Source organism: Diabrotica virgifera, chromosome 1 (assembly GCF_917563875.1).
Source record: "Diabrotica virgifera virgifera chromosome 1, PGI_DIABVI_V3a".
Lineage (NCBI taxonomy): Eukaryota > Metazoa > Arthropoda > Insecta > Coleoptera > Chrysomelidae > Diabrotica > Diabrotica virgifera.
The window spans coordinates 123,016,635-123,040,951 of NC_065443.1; the positions used below are offsets into that span (position 1 = coordinate 123,016,635).

Here is a 24,317-nt window from a genome sequence, read left to right on the forward strand (position 1 = left end):
TATCGCGATTTATCAGATCATTGCTTATTTCAGTTTCAAAATGCATTGTCTTTACTTAATTTTGATGAAGTGTATAGTCAAAATGACATTAATTTGGCCATGAACGAGTTTGTAGATATAATTTCTTTTAACATGAATGTTTATTGTCCTGTAAAAACACAGAGAAGTAGTACTAAAAACCGTAAAAATAAATGGGTAACCGCAGAAGTAAAGAAAGCCGGTCGTCATATAAAAAATGTATATTGGTTATCTAAAAAACTTCAAAATAATAATTCTCAAAAGGCATATAAAGAAGCCAAAAGAAATTATAATAAACTTATTAAAAATGCAAAAAAGCAATTTAATGAACAGCTTATCATACAATCAGATAACACATCTAAAACAACATGGAATTTGGTAAATAAAGCAACAGGTAGAAAACAAAAAAAATGTAATATAACTCTCAGCTCTGACGGTGGCGATATTACATCTTCTGAGGATATCGCTAATGTTTTTGCTGAATATTTTGCAACTGTAACTGAAGATAATCTTGAATCATATTTTGGCTTGTCTAGATCTACAAAATGTACTTGTTCTAAAATTTCGGACAAAACTTTTTTCTTTACACCCGTTACATATCAAGACGTTGAAGACGCAATTATAAATCTTAAAAACAAGTCCAGTACTGGTTTGGACAACATATCCACAAAAGTCGTAAAATCGGGAATATTTTGTCTATCTGCTCCTTTGAGCTACTTAATTAATTTATCGGTTGCTAATGGCAAATTTCCTGACGCACTTAAAAGCGCAAGAGTTATTCCTATACACAAAAAAAATGATCCAGGATTGATTTCGAATTATAGACCGGTAGCAGTGCTGAGCGTTTTATCAAAAATTTTTGAAAAGGTTGTATATAATAAAATGGTTTGTTTTCTCGACAAATTCGATATTATATCCCCGCATCAACATGGGTTTAGGTCAAAGAAGTCAACGTTGACTGCTGCATGTCATTTTTTTAATTATATATATACAGATCTTGACAGGGGAAGGCATGTGGCAGGTCTCTTTTTTGATTTGTCCCGTGCCTTTGATTGTCTGGATTTTAACTTTATTAAAATTAAATTTTACAACCTAGGTTTCAGAGGAGATTTCTTGGACTGGATAGTAGACTATTTGAGCAATAGAAAAATGTTAGTTTCATATCAGAATTCTGCTTCGACAGTTTTCAATATTGATAAAGGAGTTCCTCAAGGATCTGTTTTAGGACCACTTATATTTATTCTTTTTATGAATGATCTTCCTGATTACATTAAATCTCGAGTTATTACTATTTACGCAGATGATACTGCACTAGCGATCTCTGCGCCTAGTAAAGAGGAACTTATATTATTATCCAACGGTGTTTTTGGGTCATTTGTAGATTGGTCCAAAGCAAATGGATTAATAGTAAACGTTGATAAAACTCAATTTTTATATTTTCATTCCCAAAATGTTCTTAGCAATGTATACTCATTATCATTTAAATTTGACAATATACTTATTTCGTCAGTTACAACAACAAAATTTTTAGGTTTAAATATAGATTGCCGTTTGAGATGGACTGAACAAGTCAATAAAATAAATACAAAATTAAATAAATACTTTTATGCTATTTCTAGAATAAAAGATACTATGCCGATATCAGCACTGATCAATATCTATTACGGCCTTGTTTACAGTCATATGAGTTACAACATACTACTATGGGGAAATTCTATTGACAGCCCTAAAATTTTTGTAACTCAGAAAAAAATTATTCGAAAAATATTCGGGCTAAAATTTCGGGAAACTTGTAAACCAACGTTTATAAAATACAAAATCATGTCATTCTATAGTCTGTACATTTACCACACTGTTCTGTTTGTCAAAGAAAATTTCAATCAATTTGAAACTAATGCTCATCGACATGATTACCATACAAGAAATTGTAATAAGCTCCGAATACCCCAGTTTAAAACATCAAGATTAGAAAATTAGTTTTAAATTTATGGGAATGAAATTGTACAATAAATTTCCCGATGAAATGCAGGAGATTGCTAGTTTTAACAGTTACAAAAATAAAATCAAAAATTTATTATTAGCCAAATGCTACTATTCCGTCAAAGAATTCCTTGACGATAGCCTATAAACTATTTTACACTATTTTATTTTTTATGTATAAATTGTTTTGTGTATACAAAGTCTAAAATGTCTAAAAATGTTAGTCTAAATATGTTATTTTATAATATGTGTTAGGTGTTAGGTACCTATAAAAAAATTGTGTAGCTAAACAATGTTAGCTTGTAACAGTTATATTACTGTATATGACCTGTCCTATACATTTGTAAAAATGTCTTAAAAGGATGAATAAATATTTCTATTTCTATTTCTATACATAAATAGCATAGGGCATACGCATCGCGTATATGATAGATATTTTTGGATGGGGGAAAAAGCATTGAGCTCGTAATTTATTTACTATAAGAAGTTTTCACTTCTGTCGACGCTCCCACGAGTGCCTTCAATTTTTTTTAATTCGTAATTGGCTTTGGCATAAACCAATTAGCCAGACTTGCTTTTTATTTATAAAATATAAAAAGAGCATTTTTTTATAATCCAATATAAATAAATTGATTGTTCAAATTCTCACACCCTAGGATAAAAATGTTATTATGTTAGCAAAATTTGTGTGTATCTGTTTATAGTATGATACAATTGATCCAAAAGATGGCATAACCCAGACATTTAAAGTGAAAGTTATCCTCCAACACCAAATTGTTCTATATGGTCCACATAACGTTCAGAAAAAAAGTCACACCATTTTGAGCGTCGGGTTTGGGAGGGGAGAGGGGGGAGAAATCGGTATTGTAGTAGTTTTTTTACATTTTTCGTCAATATTTCTAAAACTATGCGGTTTGGCATGAACAACCTTCCATACAAAAATGTTCTACATTAAATTTGAAATAAAAAAGACCCTATGCATAATCCTTCTAAAATGGACGATTCCAAAGTTACGGAGGTAGTATAGTATAATTTGTCCAAAAAAAGGCCTAATCCAGACATCCAAAGTAAAAGTTTTCCTCCAACACCAAATTGTTCTAAATGGTCCACATATTGTTAAGTAAAAAGTTGCACCATTTTGAGCGTCCGGTTTGGGGGGAGATGGGGGAGAAGTCGATAAATTAGTAGTTTTTTTACGTTTTTCGTCAATATTTCTAAAACTATGCTTTAGCGTAAGTAATGTTCTATACAAAAATGTTCTACATAAAATTTAAAAAAAAAAGGTCGTATACATAATTGTTATAAAATCAACAGTTCCAGTTTACGGAGGGTGAAAAGTGGAGGTTTTCGATGCTTTTTATATTATTTGGGCAATTGATTATGATTTTGGGTGGTGAGGTTAACGTTTCTTCAAGGGCTTATCACTAACATACCATCCGCCACTGAAATAGCAAATTTTATTTACAAAACACAATCCCATTAAAGAAAATTTCTTTCATCAGTAATAATATTATAAATTGCCCACAAAATATAAAAAGTATCGAAAACCTCCACTTTTCACCCTCCGTAACTCTGGAACCGTTGATTTTATAACAAAATTATGTATAGGGCCGATTTCGTTTTAAATTGTATGTAGAACATTTCTGTACAGAACATTGTTTACGCTAAAGTATAGTTTTAGAAATATTGACGAAAAACGTAAAAAAACTACTAATTTACCGACTTCTCCCCCATCTCCCCCCTCCAAACCGGACGCTTAAAATAGTGTAACTTTTTATTGAACAATATGTGGACCATATAGAACAATTTAGTGTTGGAGGAAAACTTTTACTTTGGATTTTTGGGTTAGGCCTTTTTTTGGGCCAATTATACTATACTGCCGCCGTAACTTTGGAACCGTCCATTTTAGAAGGATTATGTATAGGGCCTTTTTTATTTCAAATTTAATGTAGAACATTTTTGTATAAAGGGTTGTTCATGCTAAACCGCATAGTTTTAGAAATATTGACGAAAAACGTAAAGAACTACGAATTTACCGATTTCTCCCCCCCCCTCTCCCCCCCCCCAAACCCGACGCTCAAAATGGTGTGACTTTGTTCTGAACATTATGTAGACCATATAGAACAATTTGCTGTTGGAGGATAACTTTCACTTTGGATGTCTGGGTTTGGGTCTAGTTATACCATACTATTAGTGCATTTTTTTATACGTATTTTTTTTATTTTTTTTTTGATTATATTTTTTTGGTTTTTTAATGATTTACTTATGTAGTCTTTTGTTTAGTTTTAATTCCTTTTTTTTCATTGTTTTTTTTTGTTTAGTTTTAATTCCTTTTTTTTTTCATTGTTCTCATTGTTTTTTTTTGTTTATCATTATTTTACTTTTTAAACATATTTGTTTTAAACTTTTTTTTATGTTTTTTTTTTTAATTTTTTCGTGAACACACTTACAATAATATTTTGTATCGCAGAATTGCTTCCAATGGTGTTAATTTTTTACAATTTCATTTTGCAACGAATTAAAAGAATATTTAGAAATTTAATTAATGATGTCATGCTACTATACATTATACATATAATAGCATAACATCATTAATACAATTTCTAAATATATTATTCTTCCATATGTTTATTTTTCTCAATATGTATGCGAGTTGATGTGTTATGAATAGGGTCATATCCAACTTGGTGTTTATGCATTTTATGCATAGGACCAAAACAAATGTAGAGAAAGGATAAGTTAGCTGGTTCAATGTTTTAAAAACATGTAATAAATACTATGAAATTAATTTTTTATCAAATAAACATCATCAGGGATCAGAATGTGGATCCGATCACCACCTGTTGGTAGCCAGCATAAGAATAACTTACCGGTCAACAAATACAAAAAGGCTAAAAAAAGACGAAGAAACTAATATTTCAGAAAAGTGTTATAAGTTGGAAAGCTTAAAACACGAATCGACCAAATTTTTGTATAAGTTGAGACTGGCCTCAAAATTAAGATTTATAGAAAGTAACACCCATAACACCGAAAAGTTGTACCAGCAAATAAAAGAAATAAAAGAAAGCATACACGCAGCAGCAAAGGAAGCGTTAGGGTATTTGGAAAAAGATGATAAACAAAATCCAGAATGGTGGTCAGAGAAACTAAAAGGTTTAGTAGACAACAAGAAGACAGCGTACCAAAAATGGCTACAGACACAGGACTTACATGATCAAAGAGTATACGCACAACTGAACAGAGAAGTGAAAAGAGAAGTAATAAGGAGTAAAAATGACACATGGGAAAGAAAGTGCGAAGAGGTGGAAAGATACATAGGCGGATCCAAAGTAGCTAAAGCATGGAAAACGATAAAAAATATCAGAAAAGAAAATAAAGGGCAGAGTAATTTAAATTTAATAAGTACCAAAGAATGGGAAGATTACTATAAGATATAACTGAAGGAAACTAGACCCGAATTTGTGGTAAATGAAATGGACATTCAGACGAATGTAAATGAACAAGTTAGAAGAATAACTACAAAAGAAATAAAAGAAGCCTTATTATCCCCATCGAACTGATAAAATATGGACCAGACATACTGCACGAAATAATGACGGATCTCTTCAACAAATGCATGTTGCAGGGAGAAAAAATACCAGAAGACTGGAATTGTGCATACATTAGCTCGATTTACAAAAAAGGAGACAAAACGTTGTGCAAAAACTACAGAGGTATAAGTATAACCAGTGCAATGGGGAGGTTGTATGGTCGAGTATTAAAGAAAAGGGTGGAATTAGAAATTCAGGACATGGAAGAACAAAGTGGTTTTCGCGCCGGTAGATCGTGCGCAGATAACATATTCGTGATGCAACAAATAATAGAGAAAAGAAGAGCAAGGAATCTGTCTACTCACCTAACATTTATGGACTGGAAAAAGCCTACGACACGGTACCTTTAAAGAAACTCTTTGAAATTTTGACCACGACAGGCATAAGCGAAGCATATTTGCGAGCAATTCAAAATATGTATCAAATCCGAAAAGTTGTATTAAACAGGGAAAATCTATGTCGAAACTATTACCTGTTACAAAAGGTTTAAGGCAAGGGTGCTGCTTATCGCCAACACTATTTAAAATATACATCCAGAAAGCTCTGGAGCAATGGAGGAAAACAGTTACTGGGATGGGAATAATGATTGAAGAAAACTGCTTAACAACTTTGTTTTTTGCTGATGACCAAGTAATTCTTGCCAACGATGAACATGATATGGATTATATGCTAAGAAAGTTACAGATCGAATATGAAAAATGGGGCCTATGTATGAACATGGAGAAAACGGAATATTTGCGAATAGGAGAGGAAACCGAAGATCCGGAATTAGAGTTAAGAAATATAAGGAAATGTAAGGAATATAGATATTTAGGAAGCATAATATCAGAAGAAGGAACTACAAAAAGAGACATACAGCATAGGATACAGCAAGGAAGGAAAGCAACTCGTATTTTAAATGGTCTATGGTCTAACAAGGTGAAGCTGAACACAAAGTTAACAATCTAAAGAACAATTGTGGAACCTATTATAACTTATGGAGCAGAGTGTTGGCAACTCACAGGAAAGGAAAGAAAAGATATAGAAGTAGCGGAAATGGATTACTTACGTAGAGCATGCAGAGTATCTAGATTAGAACATGTACCAAATGAGGAAATAAGACGACGGACAAAGAGTTTATATTCCACGGTTGACCATATAGAAACAAAGAAATTGCTATGGTATGGTCATGTTATGAGGATGTCAGAGGAAAGATGGCCAAAAAGAGCATTAAATTACACACCCATAAATAGAAGAAGAAGAGGAAGGCCTACAGAAACATGGAAGAAAGGCATAGAACAGTCTATGGTAGATAGAGCTATTGACGAAAACGAATGGGTGGATAGAAAACGATGGCGAGCGAAATGTGGGATGCGGAGGAGACCGTAGGAACCCCACTACTTATATATATCAAATAAACATATATTTACCTCAACTTCGTCATCGGAAGACACATCCGGTTCCTCAGTAACATCTTCGTTAAAGAATGAATTCATACCAGAGAGAACAGGTAAAGGTCCTGTGATAGAATCACTCGAAGAGAATTTCTTTATCGTTTTCTTTTGTACTTTTACATTTGTTGTTCGTGTATTATTTGTTTTTTCACTACTATCTTCTTCTTCGTTAATTTCTACTTCTTCGACAGATCGATCAAGTTCATCCGAATGTTGTGTCATATTAATAGATTCACCTTTTGATTCGGTATCTTCATTGTTCGAGGAGTCTTCATCTTCCGAGTCATCTTCCAGTTCTAACTCATCTTCAAATGAATCTGTTTCTTGATTCAGTTCGTCATCACTTTCTTCTTCCTGTACATCTCCCTCATCATCATCGTCAGCTTCTTCTAAGCTGTCATCATCGTCAGCTTCTTCTAAGCTGTCATCACTCTCATTCTCACTATATGCGCCGCTATCCTCTTCCATTGACGATTCCTGGTCAACGACTTCTACGTCACTATCAGACACATCATGTACCTTACCGTCGTCTATGGTATTCTGTTCTTTGCTTGGTTCTCTAATAGGAATAGTTTTTACACAATATTTCTGTTCAGGTTTACTGTGTTTATTTAGATTGAGAAATTGTCGCCTACTCATACCTATTAAGTAGTTTTCAAGTTGCCTGAAATTTATTATATAAGTATTAAACAATCATCTATACAGCACAAAAATATAATTTTTATTATTTTTAAAGCTACAGTTGAGTCCACAGTTCTTTACCAGTGCGTCATTAATATCTGGCGAGATAAAACACATACTTTTTATATAACATCATTGTCTTTCATTCATGAAACTAGCGACAAACCAGCTACCGCCTGTTATTAAGTAAAGACACATGTTATTTTTATCAACTCTATAGACTCAGTACATCGAAAAGAGATAGGTACAAAAAGACGCTTGGGGATGTTTTCAGATTTTGAGTACAATTTGTGACGTTTCTGGTTTGTTAACGTGTGTTAGTATGTTGGATTTTTGGCTGTTTTTGCATTTATAAGTTATTTATATTACACAAACAGTTATTTTCACAACTAATTTTATATTGGAGTTAGAAATTTTATTGGAAGGGTATTTTATTTTGTCATTAATTTACATACAAAGTTAACCTCATTCACACAGTTAAGGAAAGGTTTTGTTTAAGTTTCCGCAAAAGTGAAAGAAATGACAAAAAGAAAATATTTTATTGAATTAATAATTAATCACTAATATTAAAAGAATTTATTAAGCTACTTCAAATGTAACCGTAATTCTGCCCAAAATTTTAAAGCAAAACTAACATTTTACATGTAATACCCGCACTTACGCGATAGGTGGGACCGAGCGGTAACCGCGTAAGTCAAATTCGCGTAAGTCGGGGTGTAATTTCGCATATGTATGTATATAAATTATTCTTAATTGGGACCGGAAGCTAAAAAAATAGCATATACAAATACTAGATTGTCAATTTAATTTATTTTGATTTAGAAGGATGCATAAAATCTAACAAAGAGACAACTCAAAGATTCGTTTTCTCTCGCAAAACTTCTTCATAGCAGGCTAATAACTTTTTTATCCCTTGTTTGATAGAAGAAATGCGATCGTTGTTATAGTTTATATTTTCTAAAATTTGTAAGCCCTTTTCAATTAAACTGAGACCTTCAGTCAAGTTTCCAACCGTTATTTGATCTTCACTTTAAACTGGATCCAAACAATCAAGCTCTTCAATGTCTTTTTCTTCCTCGTGCATTTCTATGAGGTCATCAATAGTTAGCTCCCGATTGTTGGAATTCAACAGTTCTTCAATGACATCACTATCAACAACTTCTTTAATCGCATTACTAATTTCATAAAAATAACAAACACCCACTCGCAGACAAAACTGTAGATAACAAATACCTAATACAAAATAAATTCTAGTGATGTGCGAAAAGTCCTAATATCTACATTACATGAGCAATAATACGTGGGCGGTAATTCTATTTCATCGATAATCGAGCGATTGTGTGGGGCTCAAATGACTAATCGACAAGATTTGAAAATCGCTTAACTCTGGGTTCTCGTAAGTCGAGGTATTACTGTATATTTATTTGATAACATAAAACTTTATAATATAATCCGTGATCGGAGCCGTATCTACTGTATGTCACTTGCTGTTGCATGGAGTAAATTTCGTATAGTTTAAATGATGACGCACGGGTAAAGAACCATGTGCTCAACTGTATCTTGTTGAGTCTCAATAAATTTTGCTAATAATAGCCAAAATAGTAAATGTAGTTTTTATAGATCTCCAATAATTACATATAAATTAGAGAAAATATTTAAACTAGGAGGATTAAACCCCATAGACAGATTCACATCTGCTGGAGTGCAGATTCCTGGAAGCAGTAGGAGAGGAAGACCAAAGAAGACCTGGTGTCAGCCCTAAGGCAGTACATGATGGTAAAGGGTATTAACATTCATATGACTCAAGATATAATTGTGTGGAGAAATGCAATTAGGGAACCCGGCCTCGCATAGGGATAAGGCAAAGAAAATGATGATGATAGGGATAAACATAATACTTACCCGCATAAGGTAATCCTTAATGATCCTTCCTCGTAATAACTCTTGCAGCTGCCTTTAAAGTCATTTTCATGGAGAAACGTTGGAAGGTACACTAGTTGTCCGTTTCCGCCAATTTGTTTTAGCAAAGCTATAGCAAAAGTTTTACCTATGAAAAGTAGTTCTGATCTACACCACGAGAGATTCTTGCACGTTATTATTCCATCTAAAACATAATATTTATTTATAAACGACTCTGGGAAATGTGATAAAAACGAAGAATTTGGTAGGTGTCATATATTCATTCATACCAAGCACCATACGTTGCTCGTTATATGAGTCTGTGTGTGGTTGTTGATATTTTGATTCCGTGATTATGAGACTGTGCGTAGCTGTTTTGATTCCATATTGAAGAATAGCGTGAGTACGAGTCTGTGTGTAATTATTAATATTTTGATTCTGTATTGAGGAATAGCGTGATTATTTCTTGTATTATTGGAACGAAAACCAGAATATTGTTTCATTTTATTATTTTTTTTATTTAATTTTGTATTGAAAGAATATAATATTGTATTTTAATGGAACCTGTGTTTTACTGAGTCTGTTGTCCGAAAGAACAATCCATTACAATTGGTAAGCATCTCTTACATATTTCTTTCTATTTTATAACTATCTTTGTCAATATTATTCTGAATCTATTTCTTTGTGCCATTTATGTAATTTACTATTCTAGTAAATTTGTTCAGTATTTTTTCGTATATTTTCATGGCAGTGCTTAACAGCAGTGCTGTAATTCTTGCAATCTGTTCTATCGCCCTTTTTATAAATTGGCACTATCTGTGCCTTCTGCCAGTCCATCGGTATCTGTTCTTATCTCCAAACTGCATTAAATATTTTTAATAATAGCTCTGTTGCATATTTCTGCAATAGCTTCTTGCAGTTCATTTATGGTTATATGGTCTACATTGTCTAAATTGACTACTTCTATTCTTTGGTTCGCTACATTATTATACCGAAACAACAATATACAATTATAAAATTACAGTTAATAAGAATATAAAATTATAGTTAATAATTTTATATTCTGTCCTATATATAACAAAACAATGGTATTATAAAAAGTACTTTTTTATAAACGTGTAATTTTTGGAATGTTAAGCATTATTTGAAATCTAAATGACACAATGACATTTAGATTAAACCTATAGGTACGTCAAAAATATAATATCTTGGTCTAGTTTCTAATTCATAAGATACCGGGCTTTGACCCAGGAGGCCCGGGTTCGATTCCCGGTATCGGAAATCCTCTTTTTATTTTAAAAATTGACATTTTGATTTGAAAAATGATTGGTTTTATTAGACTTTTATATTTTATTTTATTAGACTTTTATTAGACTATAAATAATAAAATCGTGGTATTATAAAAATTTCTTTTTTTTATAAAATTGTAATTATTTCAATTGAAATTGTGACTTATTTCAAAATTAGAATAGTAAATTATCTTTGTCAATACCAAATGACGTATAGATTTATATGGTAACGTAAATGTGTGAATGGCAACGGTAGTAAAATATACCAGGTTTGTGTAAAATCAGTGATACGAGAAGAAGATAACAGAAACATCAAAATGAACACAAAAATATTAGTACTGTCGTTAGATAGGGTATAACGGCCTCCTTTATTGAGATGAACTTACCCAAGTTTTGTATGATTTTTACCCGTAGAACACGAATTTTTTGGGTAACAGTTGGTCCGGATGTCGATGTCTATTTTATTTTTTAATCAAACGTTATTCAGGTTCAAAAATTGCAATTAATTTGTCGAGTTTTTGAAAGTTTAACCGAGTTTATCTCAAAAAGTATGCATCCTACGAAAAAACATTTAAGAACATTTTTTGCTTAGAATGACCCAGTAAATACAAAAAAATGTGTTTTTTTGTTTTGCAAAAATAGCTTTTTTTGTAGTTTTGCAAGTTTTTTGTTTATAACAATCTTATCGACATCCGGACTCCGGACCAACTGTCACCCAAAAAATTCGTGTTCTACGTGTCAAAATACATGAAAAAAACTTAGGTAAGTCCATCTAAATAAAGGAGGCCGTTGTAGCCCCCTGGCGACAGCACTATCTCTACAATATCGACAAAACTTTAACTTCAACTAGACACCATGTTTGATGATAAAGCAAATTTTAAATAATAATTAAATCATATTTGTATACTGAGCAAGTTTCAAAAAGTTGGGTATTTCGATTTGTTCAATAAGGACTTATTTTCCACGAAAGTAGTTTTCTAACGTGGTTTTTTGAGAAGTCATGATATTTACGTTCTTGCAATATGAGTAATCACACAAGGTCAGGTTATCGGTTCCATGACATCTCGTAACGCGACAGTTCGTAACCGGACAACTGGTAATAGACAATTCGTAACAGCTACAGTTCGTAACGGCGACAGTTCGTAACTATACTAATTCGTAACGTCCAAATTGAATTATTGTGTTTATTTTTGTTAACGTGGAAACTAACTGTTGTTACAGTTATAAATGAAATTATGTTTATCAATTTAACGAATCAATATCAGGATAAACATTTTTAACGCATTTTATATTTCGTTGATTGAATACCCCAACGCTATAATTAATCAGAAGGTTTATTATAGTAACAGGTAATTACAATTTTTCCTTTACAAAATGCTTACTTAGGAAGTTGGGAAAGTCTAAAGACGGTTGTCAGCTTAAAGATTTCATGAATTACTTCATTGTTCCTTTGTCTAGGTAGATGCAAATTTAAGGAACAATAAGATAAACTTAAAATATTGTTAAAAGTTTGTATGTATTTAAATATTTGTGTGTGTTTAAAGGGATTTAATATATTATGAAACACGAAATATCAAATGTGTAAACATGTTTATTCCGGTACTGATTCGTTAAATTGATAAATATAATTTCAATTATAACTGTAACAACAGTTAGTTTCCACGTTAACAAAAATAAACAGAATAATTCAATTTCGACGTTACGGATTGTCCGTTACGAATTTGTATAGTTACGAACTGTCGCCGTTACGAACTGTCGCTGCTGCAAGTTGTCCGTTACCACTTGTCCGGTTACGAACTGTCGCGTTACGAGATGTCTGGTCACGCAGGTTACCATCTAAAACAAACAAGAATACGTTTTAGTCTCTCTAGCGATTATATATTTGTATTGCTTCCTTTTTATCTTAGTACTATCAAATAAAATAATTTTTATCAGTTTTTTAATATGTACAATTCTACATACCCTGGTTTTTGTTAATCCTTTCGGAAATCTCTGGTTTCAAGCACACAATACCGTATTTTTGGTCAAAATTTTGAGTCAAAAATACTCCCGGTAATTTGTCGCCTATTTTTACATCTAAAAATAAAGAAAAACACATTAATGATTAATATTTTACCTAAAAAATGTACCTTGGCGGTTCCAATTTTAACAAATACATAGGGCCAATAAAAAAATCATAAGAATATTAATATTTTTGAAGTGAAAACTTCTTTAGGGACGTTGTGCGATTTTTAGATAGGGGAAAAAGCATTGAATTCGCGACCGTCATCGCGACCGTCATTGCGACCGTCATCGCTTATGCTATATATTATATGTATGTAAGTGGTCCAAAGGTGTTTGCTTGACTATTTTTAATATTTTTCATTTTTCTACCTTTTAAACTTTGGTCTATAGATAGTACAAAATTGCATTCATTTTATTTTTAAAAAATTTAGTTTGCCGATGACGGCCATTTTTGTTAAAGCGTGTCGATCATTTTCACGGAAAACATGGCTTCGCTCTTTAGCCAATATTTTTTCTGAGGTTTGTCCTAGAACAATAATTCAAAAACCAAACTTTTTAGAAAAGTATGCTCTAAAAAACAGTTTATAGCATTATTTAATTTAAAACTACCCTTAAGGCCTTAAATGAACCTCAAAGTTTGAAAAGGTGAACTGATAAAATTCCATTTCAGAATTTTTTTAACAGCATAAGGCAAGCCGATATTGGTTTGTAATTTTTTTCTGGAAAAGACATACGTACATACTTTAAATAAAAAAAGTTTGAGCTTTGCGACTGAAGTAAATTTTTTCAAAAAAAAATCTCAAAAACGTAATTTTTTGAAAAATCTCAAAGTTTGACTCCTTATATCTCTGATGGGCACGGATGAAAAAATTTGAAATTTGGCTGAATGTTAGCCCCTAGCAAGTAGAATAAGGAGTAAAAATTTATAGTTGCAGACTTACGTCGTATAGGAGTTACAGGCCTGAAAAAATGGTCAAAAATCAAAATGGTCAAAATTTGAGCGTTTGCGGGCAGGGTAATTAAAATTCAAATAAACTGTCTAATGAAATAAAAATTAATCTATTTTCACCAGATTTCGCAATGAATACAAATTTATACAGGGTGGGCCAAAGAAAAGAGTCCACCTCGATATTTAGCAATAATAACCTATTAGATTTTAAGGAAATGTCGAAATAGGTCCATTTTTATTTTTATTATATAGCAACTTTTTGGGATATATTTCATACTACGTGACGTCATCCATCAGAGCGAGATGACGTAATCGATGAGTTTTTAAATAGGAATAGGGGTCTTGTGGCAACTAAAAATACATTGTACTGCTGTCAGAAAATAGAAAAAATGTTTATCTCACAAATTAACATTTCTTTTCGCTTAAATTAAATCACAAACAGCCTGCCACTTACCTCTTGACAGTTTGAACATTTAATTTAAGCGAAAAGCAATGTTTATTTGCCAAACAATAATTTTTTTTTCTATTCTATGACAAAAATAAAATGTATTTTGAGTTAAATAAATTACATAATTTTATTTTTTGTGTCAATTAATTTAATTCAAAAATTATTTTTTGGTCACCCTGTATAAATAATTATATTATTGTTTATACTACTGAACAGAGAATTGAACACTCTTTCAAATGAGATAACATACGACCCCTATTACCATTAACACAATAATCGATTACGTCATCACGCCCAGATGGATGACGTCACTGACGATGACACGTCATGGAGACGTATGAAATATATATAAAAAATTGTAATTTAAAAATAAAAATCGACCTGTATCGGCATTCCCTTAAAATCTAGTTAATGCCAAATATCAAGGTGAACTCTTTTCTTTGTCCCACCCTGTATAAATTTGTATTCATTGTGAAATCTGGTGAAAATAGATTATTTTTATTTCATTAGACAGTTTATTTGAATTTTAATTACCCTGCCCGCAAACGCTCAAATTTTGACATTTTGATTTTTGACCATTTTTTCAGGCCTGTAACTCCTATACAACGTAAGTCTGCAACTAAAAATTTTTGACTCCTTATTCTACTTGCTGGGGGCTAACATTCAGCCAAATTTCAAATTTTTTCATCCGTGCCCATCAGAGATATAAGGTCTCAGACTTTGAGATTTTTCAAAAAATTACGTTTTTGAGATTTTTTTTTTTGAAAAAATTTCAAAGCTCAAACCTTTTTTTATTTGAAGTATGTACGTATGTCTTCTGCAGAAAAAAATTACAAACCATTATCGGCTTGCCTTATGCTGTTAAAAAAATGCTGAAAATGGAATTTCATCAGTTTACCTCTTCAAACTTTGAGGTTCATTTAAGGCCTTAAGGGTAGTTTGAAATTAAATATTGCTATAGGTTTTTTAGAGCATACTTTTCTAAAAAGTTTGATTTTTGATTTATTGTTCTAGGACAAACCTCAGTGAAAATATTGGCTAAAGAGCGAAGCCATGTTTTCCGTGAAAATGATCGATACGCTTTAACAAAAATGGCCGTAATCGCCAAACTAATTTTTTTAAAAATAAAATAAATAGAATTTTGTAGTCTCTATAGACTGAAGTTTAAGAGGTAGAAAAATAAAAAATATTAAAAATAGTCAAGCAACCAACTTAATTTATATTGGACCACTTGGCATGGATTGACCCGTAGAGGTATTTAAATTTAAAATAAATGTAAAACTTATTTTAGGATGGGGAAAAAGGATTGATTTCGCGATCATCATCGCGACCGTCATCGCTTCGGAGAAATAAATTTTGTACATATACAGTTATATTGTGTGTATGTAGATATAAATTGTATAGAAGTATTTAAATTTACAATAAATGTAAAACCTATTTTAGGATGGGGAAAAAGGATTTATTTCGCGACCGTCATCGCAACCGTCATCTCTTCGGCGAAATAAATTTTGTACGTATCTATATTATGTGTATGTATAGATAAATTGTATATAAGTATTTAAATTTAAAATAAATGTAAAAACCTATTTTTGGATGGGAAAAAGGATTTATTTCGTGACCGTCATCGCAACCGTCATCTCTTCGGCGAAATAAATTTTGTACTTATGTGTATGTATATATAAATTGTGTAGGACTATTAAATTTAAAATAAATGTAAAATCTTTTTTGAAATGGGGAAAAGGGATTGATTTCGAGACCGTCATCGCCACTATCATCACGACCGTCATCGCTTCGACGAAATAAATTTTGTACGTATGTATATTATTATAATGTACGTATAAGAATAGTAATATTACTGAAGTGAAAACTTCTTTAGGGACGTTGTGTACTTTATAGATGGGGAAAAAGTATTGAACCAGCGACCGTCATCGCGACCGTCACTGCTTCGACGAAATAATTTTTTGAAGTGAACACTTTTTAAGAGCATTGTGCACTTTTTAGATGGGGAAAAGTATTGAATTAGCGACCGTCATCGCTTCGGCGAAATAAATTTTTGAAGTAACAACTTCTGTAGAAACGTTGTGGCCGTCTTAAATGGCGAAAAAGTATTGAATTAGCGACCGTCATCCCGACCGTGATTGCTTCGACGAAATAAATTTTTGAAGCCAAACTTTTGTATGGACGTTATCCACTTTTTAGATGAGCAAAAAGTGTTGAATTAGCGACCGTCATCGCTTCGGCGAAATAAATGTTTGAAATAAAAAAATTTTTTGAGGAACGTTGCACTTTTTGAATGGGGAAGAAGTATTGAATTAGCGACCGTCATCGCTTCGGCGAAATAAATTTTTGAAGTGAAAACTTTTTTAGGGACGTTGTGCACTTTTTAGATGGGGAAAAGTATTGAGTTTGTGACCGTCATCACTTTGCCGAACTAAATTTCGTACGTATATATTATATTATGTATATGTACATGATACTAAAAATAACCAGATAGTATCTTCCCGTAGCCCAAATACGTCCGAGTTCGCGCATGATCACGTAACTGGAGACCAATTTGAATTTGAATTCTTGTTAAAGTTAAATGGGATTTGTATGCATTTTGTCATGAAATTATTCAATTAGCAAAATAATATTAAACGACTTTTTTGTGTTATTTGTTTATAAAAGACATCTCACTTTTACAAAAATATAATATAAAATACACTTATCTTACAACCGCGAACGATTCAAACTAATCGGATGTTACGAACCATTACGAACGTGCCGGTCTCCAGTTGCGTCACGACTCCCCCTCCCTTCAGGATGCGCAATATATTATCTTCTTATTTATAGTATCATGTGTATGTATACATAAGTAGCATAGAATGTACGAAACGCGTATATAATATAAGTATAGCACTTCTTTTTTGATGGGGAAAAAGCATTGAGCTCGTAGTTTATATACTATAAAAGGTTTTCATTTTGTCGGCACTCCCTTGATTGCTTTCATTTTTTTTTTGTTATATGTTTTTATAGTTCCCTTCTTTCGCGTTGATATTTTGAAATTGTGTTTTTTTTTACTTTAAATTTCTATCCAGTTGGTGTCAAAAATTCGGGCAATTTCTATGTGGAAATCCATTTTTTAATTACATTTTTAAGTTCTTCTATATTTCCAGAAGGCATCTAGTAAAGTGTAAAGTACATATTCAGTAGCCCACTAGTTTTTGGCAACTTTGCCACCTTCAGAAATAATCTATTAAGTTTCACTAGAACATGTGAGTGATGTGGAGAAATTCTCCCAACCAAAACAGCCATGGTAAAACTTGAATCCAGACTTCATTAAGGTACTCACGGGTGATTCTTGCGGTATGGCAACGTGCGTTGTCATGCATTAATCTAAAGTTTTCACCAATGAACGGTGCGAAATGCTTGACATGGTCTTGGAGAATTTCTTCTACGTACCTCCGAGCAATCATACTGCCTCTATCGAACAGAATAAGATCAAGACTCTGATTTTAATTCAAATTTCGACTCAAAACAGGTCGGAATCAATATGGCGACGTTGAAATGCGACTTTGCGATCCTTGTGGATTTCAGTTGAACTAACTAAAGGACGTCATTACATTTCGATAGGTCGCAATTAATTTCGACTCCTCAAAAGTGGTTAAAATTATAATTTCGAGTCGAAACTATTGTGACACGGACATGAATGAATGGCCGAAAGCGAGGTTAGGTTTAGTTTAGGAGATGTGTTTTGTTTATTTCTTGCAAGGAAAACTAAAGCAAAAGGTATTAATATGGCTGGGTTTTATGGAAATTTGCTGGTTTTGGAGGAATTTGATACAATAGTATTAAATTAGAAATATAATAATTGAGAATGTCCACAATTTGAATTATCAACTCAATGAAAGATAATTGATGGATTCGACCGTTACTTGATGGAAGTTCATTTTATCTCACAATAAAACACTGAAAAACGTTTGTTTTCTATACTTCCACAAAATTTATTACAACTATGTTATTACTACAGCTGTTTCGGCAAAGTGCCTTTCTCAAGTGAGAAAGGCACTTTGACGAAACAGCTGTAGTAATAACATAGTTGTAATAAATTTTGTGGAAGTATAGAAAACAAACGTTTTTCAGTGTTTTATTGTGAGATTCAATGAAAGATGTAAGGTAATAATCTGGGAAAATTAGTATAAAACAAGGAAAATTATGTACCAGCTATTTTATTGCTGAACATGCTGGAACCAAGTTTTAAGATTTCATATATTAGTAATATAGATATGCAAAGTCCGCAGAAAGTGTGCTATTTGGTTTATAAACAAATTAGGGCTCCGAAATCATTTTTCAATTATTGCTCTGTAACTCAGAAGATTTTAACGCTAAACCAAAAGCACTCGCATAAAAATTCACTGTAATTATAATTCTGCACATAGATATTTTTTTTCCGATATCCTTCGACGCAAATTTTCCTCGGAAAATTCGGGTTTTCCAAACAAAATCTTTAATTTTCAACTAAAATTTTAGGGAAGTAATTAATTATCATTAATTAAATAACTTGGTGACATAAATCTTTTTTGTTATGAGTGTCTTGAAGATATGAAAATTTGTATGTACAAAGAGGACCGGAATACAAAGGTAATGGTTCAAAGATTGAAGTCCTATTGTTTATAACTCTGTCGCAAATGCCAGTCAAATTTGACCGGTTATACCTGGAACCACTCCTCGCAATTCAATTTTTTTCTTCGCAAAGGGCACAGAAGCCGTGCCCGTTTCAACAGAGTTAACTTAATTTAATTTAATCTAATATTTGCTGCCAACGGCCATTTTGGACGGCTTAAACGGCCATTTTGGACCTTTCGCAGTTTTGCAATAACCAATTAACGAAATGAAACTTCCCATAGCTCAAATTGTAGGCTTTTTAATTTACTACAACTTTCTGTTTAAAAGTTTTTCTCTAAAATGAATATCCTAAGGGCTTGTTCATATAGGGCGGTTTGCCAACGTCGACGTCGCGGTTTACCTGTTTTTCTTGGTATTAGGGTGAAACTTCAAAGGCGACATTAGGGTGAGATCAAGTAAAACAGGTAAACCGCACCGTCGACGTTGGCAAACCGCCCACATATGAACAAGCCTTAAGCTGCAAAATTAAAAATCTTTAAAAATAACAAATTTAACAAATGAAAAACGTCATAAATAAAAAAGCGCACAAAATTTTTGGTGACATTTTAGTATAAGTTATTCCTGGCATCGTCCTTTACAACACCTGATAGGTTTCAAAAATTCCTGAATTATATCTTGAAATCGACCTATTTTTCACCCAGAGCTTGGACTATAAGAGGACAAATAAACAAGGTCGCAGTCATGTCGGGATGTTTGAGAAATGTGGTCTGGAATAACCCATATATGAGAATGGACAGCAAAGTTAGAATTTATAAAACTTGCATCAGACCTGTTATGACCTATGGTATTGAATCAAGAGAAGACACCAATAAAACCAAAAGCATGCTACGAACAGCCGAAATGAAGACACTAAAAGCAATAGCAGGGAAGACAAGAAGGGATAGAATACGAAACAACACCATCAGGGAACAATGTGGCGTGCAAGATGGCGTGCTAGCCTGGACGACATACGAACAGAATAAATAAAGAACTTTGGACTAAAAACCGTAGAGTGGCTCGTAAAAATGATGAATTGCTGCATACGTACATTACAAATCCCCAAAATCTGGAGGAAAGCTAGAGTGGTAGCCCTCTTAAAACCAGGGAAGGATCCGGCGGATACAAAGAGTTTTAGACCTGTCTCTCTTTTGTGCCACCTTTTCAAGGCATTTGAAAGAATGATACTGAACCGGATCGCTGAATATGTGGAGACTAAAATTATTCCAGAACAAGCAGGATTCAGATCCTGAAAGTGCTGCTGCAGTCAAATTCTTAATCTCACCCAACATATTGAAGATGGTTTTGAACGGAAGGAAATAACAGGAGTAGCGTTCATAGACCTGACTGCCGCCTATGACACAGTTAGCCATCAACGAGCTACTCGCAGCACTCTACGAAACTACAAAGGATTTCCGACTAACCAGGTTAGTGAAATGTCTACTCCAGAATAGACGCTTCTACGTAACGCTCCAGTCCAAGAACAGTCGGTGGAGGGACCAAAAAAAATGGGCTACCACTGGGAAGTGTCCTCGCGCCGATTCTATACAACATATACACCAACGACAAACCCATACGCCAACAAACAAGGCAATTTATTTACGCTGATGATACAGCTGTGGCAGCTCAGGGAAGAACCTTGAATGAAGTCGAAGTGAAACTGACAGACGGCCTGGGAGGCTTAGCTCTATACTACGATAAAAACCATCTGAAACCCAATCCCACCAAAACCCATGTATGTGCTTTCCACCTTAGAAACAAGCATGCCCGAAGACCGCTGGAGGTGGAATGGCGTGGTCAGATGCTGGAACAAAACGAGATGCCAAAATACCTTGGCGTCCGTCTGTATAGAACTCTGTCTTAACGATACCACTGTCAAGATATCAAGAAGAAAGTAAGTGTCAGAAATAATATCATCCGCAAGCTAACTAATACAAAATGGGGAGCACAACCACACACTCTCCGCACTTCTGCCTTAGCATTATGTTTTTCGGCCGCGGAGTTTAAAGCACCAGTATGGGCATATTCTGCCCACGCAAAGAACGTCGACGTGGCTCTAAATGAAACGGTTCGTATAATATCGGGTTGCCTGAAACCGACACTTATCGCAGAGGTATACCCCATAGCTGGGATTGCTCCACCACCTATCAGGAGAAAGGTCACGTCAGAGGTAGAACGAAAAAAGCAGGAGACGGACCGAAGACACCCCTTATATGAGCACCAAACTCAGCCAAGCAGGCTAAGATCTCGGAAAAGCTTCCTGAAAACATCAAGATCCATCCCCGAAGCGCCAGAGACGCGCCGAATGCCGAATACACCTATAGCAAGCGTCAGCTACCGCGACACATTTCCCCCCTCAGAGGAAATGGCTGCTGGACACAATTTACCGTATGCGACTTGGAAATCGCTAAACAGACTAAGAACCGGCGTTTCACGTTGTGCTAGTAACCTGAAAAAATGGGGATACCAGGAGGACGATACCTGCGACTCTAGCGCGGTTCAGACCAGCCGCCATCTACTATCATATACAGAGATGAGAGAGACCTGCACAGAAGAAGACTTAATTATAGCAAATGACAGGGCAATCTATGTGGCCAACCATTGGAAATACAGAATTTAAAGTTGTTGGTATTCCGGACACGGAAAGTAAGTAAGTAATTCCTGCAAATTGAAGGAAATATAAGATGGGTGGTTAATTGTGCATATGAGTGTAGTTTAATCTATTATAAGTTTACCTGTACACAACGCAGTGGGAACTAAAGCATTTAAACCATTCGGCAGCGATACAAGGCATCCTCCACCATCTCCCAACTTTGTTACACGACACAATACAGTTTCTCCTGGTTCATATTCATACAAGTCCCATTTCTTTTCTTTTCCCATTGTCCTAATGGTTTGAATGTCTTGCAAATGTTGAGTGAAGAATCCTATAACACTCTACGAAAAAAAGATTAAGATTAAGATTATAAATTATGGATATCGAGATCACAGTGAACCAAATTATTATACCCTTTTTATTACAAAAACACGCTTACTTCATTCAAAATATTTCTAACGTCAGAGCATTGGCAAAACATTAGAATATGATTTTTCATAATAGGCATATTTATTATATAAATATGTTTATTCATTATATAGGGTGGTTCATATTATTCGCCTCGGTACATGTACGGAAAACCACTTGATATTTAAAAAAAATCACAGTAATATACAGGGATATTAATACTACAATCTAAAAATAATGTGAACTATACCGGGTGCTCCAAAAAAGAGTAGTATATCAAAGTTATATTTTTTCTAATGGAATGCCCTATATATGATAACATTATTGAATTGACCTTAAAAAATAAGTTATACTTTCATAAGGGTTCCCTATACCTAAATACAGGGTGTTTTGATTTATTTCGATTTTTATAAAAATGTAAGGTTTTAGAAAATAAATAAATATCTACGAATCTAAGAATCAGTAACAAATTCTTTCTTGGATCTTAATAATTGACTATTTAGCATACTTAAGCAGATGTTTATTGCAACAAACTTTCTTACAGGGTGGTCAAAATATGAGATTGTTCTATTAACAAATTCAAGCTGTAATAACTTACTTAATTTAAATGGAACACCCTGTATCTTACTGATCTATCGCGTAGAAAATATACTTAGCTTTCAATTTGTATTAGGGTTTCCTATACCTATCTTTTTACAGGGTGGTCAAAATATTAGATTGTTCTATTACAAATTCAAGCTGTAATAACTTACTTATTTTAAATAGAACACCCTCTATCTTACTAGCCTATCGCGTAGAAAATTTATTTAGCTTTCAATTCTTATTAGGGTTTCCTATACCTATCTCACTTCATTTGTTAAATAATTTTTTTTTTTAATTTAGTCAATGTTATGAATTTATAGTTTAACCGTTGACTGATAAATTTACTGGAAGATACGAAACTAAATGAGCGTTTATGTACGACACCAGTGATTTTAGAAATAGATGGCGTTAGCAGCTTTCTAGGTGCGAGATTGAATTTACCTGAGACAACGATGAGACGTATTCAGGTAGCTTTGGTTATCGGAATTTGGGGTCGGTCGGGTCAATCGGATTATAATAAAAATTATTTAATTCTTTTGATGCATTTAAATTTGAGTTCTCATTCAACGATAACAATGGCAATCTTTAAAATAATTATTGGAGTGTACCTATGTATTACTTTCTAAACTCGTTTTTAAATTAGCAAGAATAATTTTGTAGTTGTAATTTGTCTTCTAATTTGAATTCTTGAAACAAATCATTAAATATTATAAAGTTTATTTAATAATTTTATATAATATATATAACAATATAATTTATTTAATAAAAAATTTATTTAACGAGAAAAATACTCACTGGGTGATTTTAGATATTGTACATTTCTTATTTGCCTCATAATCTCGATAAAAAAATAGGTAGTTATTTTCGTTAATTACAGTCTCTTCTGATAAGTGTATATTTTGTTTGGAGATATTGCAAACGTATTTACTTAAATGAAATTGACTTAGTAACCCGCTCGGCCACTTTAAACTCTTCGAGAGAAAAATGGTAAGGGCTCATGAATTGTTGCAATCGCGATTTCCAACAATTTCTTCCAAGTTTTTTCGTGCCGTCGATATTTTCCGAGTTAGGGGGAAAATAGTGACTAAGTATTGAATTATTTATTATTAACTTTACTTCTTAAAGGTGCCGTGTATTTCTGCGTAGGCGTCCACTGTGCATTGTATTGTCAGGTGAGATATTAGATAGTCACGATTACATTATTAGGTCTGGATCCCGCGTATGAAAAAAAAGTTGATTAATAGCAAGCTGAAAATTTGTTAATAGCTTAAGGGTGTCTAGTCGGACAAACTTTGATATATGGGAATACTGGAACAGGGGAAGTTTTAATTGTGGAACAGGTTAAAAATTTGGAACGGTCAGACCACGAAAACGGCACATGTATTTTGTCCGACAGACCAGACTTAAACTCTCCGAACAGAGATTAAACTCTCATGCAAAAATCAGACTGCTACTTATCACCAAATGGGCGTTTTAATGAGTGGAACATGTAGAATATGTCAAATGACAGGAATTATGACAGGTGATAAATAGCAGTCTGATATTTGCATGAGAGTTTAATCTCTGTTCGGAGAGTTTAAGTCTATTCTGTCGGACAAAATAAATAAGCCGTTTTTGTGTTCTGACCGTTCCAAATTTTTAACCTGTTCCACAATTAAAACTGCCCCTGTTCCAGTGTTCCCATATATCAAAGTTTATCCGACTAGACACCCTTAAGCTATTAACAAATTTTCAGCTTGCTATTAATCAACTTTTTTTTCATACGCGGGATCCAGACCTATATTCTATTACGAGTAATT

General features: G+C 33.2%; 1 protein-coding gene across 1 annotated transcript in view; it reads right to left on the reverse strand.

Annotated features, from left to right (window-relative positions):
* The window catches only part of LOC114333768 (protein RRP5 homolog), a 113,159-nt gene that overhangs the window by 16,672 nt on the left and 72,170 nt on the right, over positions 1-24,317 (reverse strand). Inside the window, exons 12-15 of the mRNA XM_028283761.2 lie at positions 21,668-21,869; positions 12,853-12,966; positions 9,605-9,806; positions 6,998-7,685 (exon numbers count right to left, since the gene is read on the reverse strand). Coding sequence (XP_028139562.1) covers positions 6,998-7,685; positions 9,605-9,806; positions 12,853-12,966; positions 21,668-21,869 — 1,206 coding nt within the window. The remainder of the gene's footprint in view (positions 1-6,997; positions 7,686-9,604; positions 9,807-12,852; positions 12,967-21,667; positions 21,870-24,317) is intronic.